The 4,138-nt window shown below is 34.4% G+C and overlaps 1 protein-coding gene across 1 annotated transcript; it reads right to left on the reverse strand.

The window, feature by feature from the left end:
• Positions 1 to 783: 783 nt before the first annotated feature.
• On the reverse strand, positions 784 to 1,078 carry LOC112735835 (protein transport protein Sec61 subunit gamma-like). Its single transcript, XM_072213374.1, has 2 exons — positions 985 to 1,078; positions 784 to 899 (listed from the first exon to the last, which is right to left on the reverse strand). Exons 1-2 carry the CDS (start codon positions 1,076 to 1,078, stop codon positions 784 to 786), a joined length of 210 nt encoding a protein of 69 aa, XP_072069475.1.
• Between the last annotated feature and the right edge of the window lie 3,060 nt (positions 1,079 to 4,138).

Genomic DNA, 4,138 nt, shown 5'->3' on the forward strand with positions numbered 1-4,138 from the left:
ATTTGAATGCATAATAATAATTAAAAATTACAATTCTATAATAATAATTAAAAAGAGAAAATTAGAAGGCATAAGAATTGATTTTTTATTGATTTACATGAATTATTTATATGCTATAATAATAATTTAAATTAAAACTGTAATGTTCCCAAAGATATGAAGGATGAAAAAACAAAAAGTGATATACAGTAGAACTATGATTAACAAAAAGTTAATGTGGGAAGAACTCCTGCTACCATTTGCTTTAAAACTCTGTGTGTGATTGTGGCTCTCATCATCCTGCAGATATCATCAAAAATTGTTTAGAACATAAGTTGACACTATATGTAGTAATTATAGACATATTCTATTAATTTTAGCATAAGCAAAAGCAACACAAAAAAGTGAAGAACATACAAGTTACAATAAAGTTCACTGGTATAATCAAAAGACATTGCTCCCTCTCTAGTATCCAGAAAGAAGAAAATTGATTTGTAAATCTACCACCCCCTCTCAATAATGAACTATGCGCAGAACAATAACTGTATGAAAGAACTTCATCTAAAGTAAATTTGCATAATTTCAAACCCTAATCTCAAGTAACAGTAAGAAAGCACAAAACCAACCACATTCTGAATACAATAAAACAACATTACAATTTTCCCCTTTTAAACTCCTTATTCATAGTTTCATAACAAATTGTTGCACCACACTCAAACAACACATCAAGCTAAGCTATAAACACAACAATTTTTTAAAAATTTCACAAATTTTTGAAAAATAAACAAATTATAAATCATATACCTAACCAGATCCGACGATGATGTTGTTAATGGGAATGAAGATGAGCTTGACGAAGAAGCCAATGAATCCCATAACCGTAATTCCGATTGCAGTACTAACAGCAACCTTGTAATATTTTACAAACGAAAAGGAAAAATTCAGGTTCACAGCATCCAGATTCAAATCAAAATAATCATAATTAAATTAATAAAAAAAAGGCACCTTTGCCATCGGGTTTATGGCAACACTTGATGAGCCTTACGCTATCCTTGGAGAACCCTCTGAGACGTTCGAACACTGAATCAATGGCGTCCATTGTCTGTCTTGTGCTTTCAAAACTGAAATTGAATTTCGACGAAGGAAGAGAGTCCATTCCTCTTCACAAAATTCCTGCAGAAAAATTTCAAGGAATATTCCTAAATAGGCAATAACATGCATCAAAGACAAATGGAAACCATATACCAAAACACAGGAGAGATGATGATAAGCAGGGGGAATATAGAAGAGGAAAAAAGAAGTGCTAGCTATGGACACATAGAATAATAATTTGAAAGATATGGTAGAAATAAATATGAATCTAAGAAGGACAGATTAAGAAGTTTCATCCACCCAAAATATTAATATTATGCAGAACAAATCAAGAAGCAAAACTGCAGCAGTCTAAGCTCGATTTTTTTCTGCAGTTTGCAAACAGTACTGAATAGTAGTAATACCTCAATGCTATTGGCAAATATCATAAAAAATTCAAGAGAGAAAAAAAATAAAAGAAACTCATTTGAGTCATGTAAGGTGACTTCTTTTATATGGAACAAATCTATATGGGATTCAAGATTGTCATTGTGTGTCTCCCTCCACTTTGGAGCAGCTGGCTATAGATAGTTAGTTGTTAAGCTATGGGTGAAAAGAAATAGCTAACCATCTCATCTACAAATTTTCAGTCAAGTACCTTTAAATGCATTAATTATAGATCTAAATCAAACATGTAAGTGCATGTCACATGATCACACCTATTAGCAATAGGGGCTCACAAAAGCTAAGTTTACTTCTCTTTATAGTTTATACCTTAATAGCAATGATTTGCTCTGGTGTGGGAGCAACCACTTTAGGCATCTATTGTTCTTCAGCAACTTCTGGAACATTTGGAGTTTCAGGAGGTGAAATTCTTTTTGGCGGTGCCTTTTGAACTTCATCTATAGCTTCCTTTGAATCAAACAAGCGATTCGCCTCCAATCTTTCCTATTAATTTCAAAGAACAATCCTTAGTCCTATAATTAATGAGGAAGTGGAGTTGGTAATAAGAAATAGACCCAACAATATATTGTTAATTTCCTTAACAAAGATGAGAAGAATGAAAAGTTAAGAAGGGCTAAATATTTTACTTATATATTTCTCACACACACACTCTGAATAACAACAACATAAACATACAAGACATATAAATAGTTAGGGAATTTCTTGGTGAAGAGTAGAATTAGGTGAAATAATCTTTTTGGTGGGTTTTTCCTCTACTAAACATACAAGACAAATTTTTTTTGGTGGGTTTTTCCTCTACTAAAAGAAATAATCTTCACTGTTCACCAAAACTTCACTCTTCACCATAGCATTACCCAAATAATTATACACACAGATAAGATGATGATATCTAAGATAATCCTATAAAGTAAATACAAGATAAACCTTATGAAATATGAATAGATATTCTAAAATAGATTATATAAACCATATCAACATACATCATCATCATCCAATAGACATTCAAATTTATGGCAATGTCTAGTTTAATTTTCAAGTCACTTAGCCAAAGAATGCTTAACCAGAGTAAAAAGAAAAATAAAAACAACTTGAGTGATTATAAAAACAAAAATAAAAACACTGTTAAATTATACAGAACATACAAACCCTAGCTAATAAACAAAAACCAAATTAACATATGCAAATCGAATACCTGGAACAATAAGAATCAGAAATTAAGAAATAAAAGATTCTAGGAATATTTTGGTAAAGAGTTTTGGATGCTTACTCCTCCCCATGGCTACGACTTTCTCTTCACTGAACGCGTTAGATTAAAGCTGAAACCCTAAATAGAGGGGCTTTTATAGAATTTCTCAACGGTCCAAAATAGAGGAACAGAGAAACAGAGAAATATTAGAAAGCATAACTAGTCTCCAATCAATACAAATTACAAAATATCTAATAATTAACAAGAAAACAAGCTTCCAGAACCAAGCACACACATCTAAAATGAAGTGAAGCTCAAGAATCAAACAAACCAGGGAACATCGAAATAGATTTTTACGATAAAAATCAGATCCTAACATTTTCCTAAATTTAATGTGCCAATATTTAAACTTTCATTTTCACATCACTGTAACATAGGAACAACGAAACAGCCAGGGAACCAAACTAATGGCCCTTATCAGAGGATCAGAGAAACAGAAGGAAGAAATACTTACCTTGTAGTATTTATGGTGAGGGTTGAGCACCGATTGAGGGAGAGGAAGCGACGATTGAGGGAGGAGCGAGAGAAAGGCAGCGTCTTTAGTGTTTAGGGTTTGTGAGAGAGAGATCACTGAGGGAGGGCACGCCGATGCAGGGTGCGCTGACGGAGCAGCGCCTACTGAACGATGAAGATGGATGAATGACGAAGGCTGGGTTCGAGAAGATGAAGCTAAGCGATGAAGATGGATGAAGCTGACGGCGCCTTTTAGGGTTTGAAAGGAAATTTTAGGGTTAAAAGTGAATTTGGGAACAATGTAAAGTTAGTGTGTTGTTGTTATCATTTTTAGGGTTAAATTTGATAACTTATAAGAAAAAAGGTTAAGTGTGGGAAAAAATAGGTGGGAAACTAAATTTTAGGGGAGGAAACTCTATTGGCACGTTTTTTTACGGTGCCAAAATAAACACGGTATAGCCACGCATTTCACGCGTGTCGGTTTCTCTCTATGGCCACACTTTTTAAGCGTGACAAAAAAAAGGGAGGCCAAATTTTTAATTAGTGGCCACCCTCGTAAAAACGTGCCGATTTCCTTCTATCGCCATGCTTTTCAAGCGCGGCAGTAAAAAAGCGTGGCCAAATTTCAAATAAGTGGGCACCCTTGTAAAAGCGTGCCGATTTCTCTCTATGGCCATAGTAAAAAAGCGTGGCCAAATCACAAATCAGTGGCCACCCTCGTAAAAGCGTAGCCATAGACTACTTTTGGGCACGCTTTAAAAGCGTGGCAAGAAAAAAGTGTGCAGACAGGCCTTTTTCTTGTAGTGAAAAAGCGCAACGCTCAGGAAACGAGATTACTTGCGTGCTAAGAAACCTAGAGATCATAGGTGTAACTAAGTAGAAAGTGGGAATGGAGGGTCAAAAGTACAGAATAGCAAGCTCCTA

The sequence above is a fragment of the Arachis hypogaea genome, chromosome 13 (genome assembly GCF_003086295.3).
Source record: "Arachis hypogaea cultivar Tifrunner chromosome 13, arahy.Tifrunner.gnm2.J5K5, whole genome shotgun sequence".
NCBI classification, from domain to species: domain Eukaryota; kingdom Viridiplantae; phylum Streptophyta; class Magnoliopsida; order Fabales; family Fabaceae; genus Arachis; species Arachis hypogaea.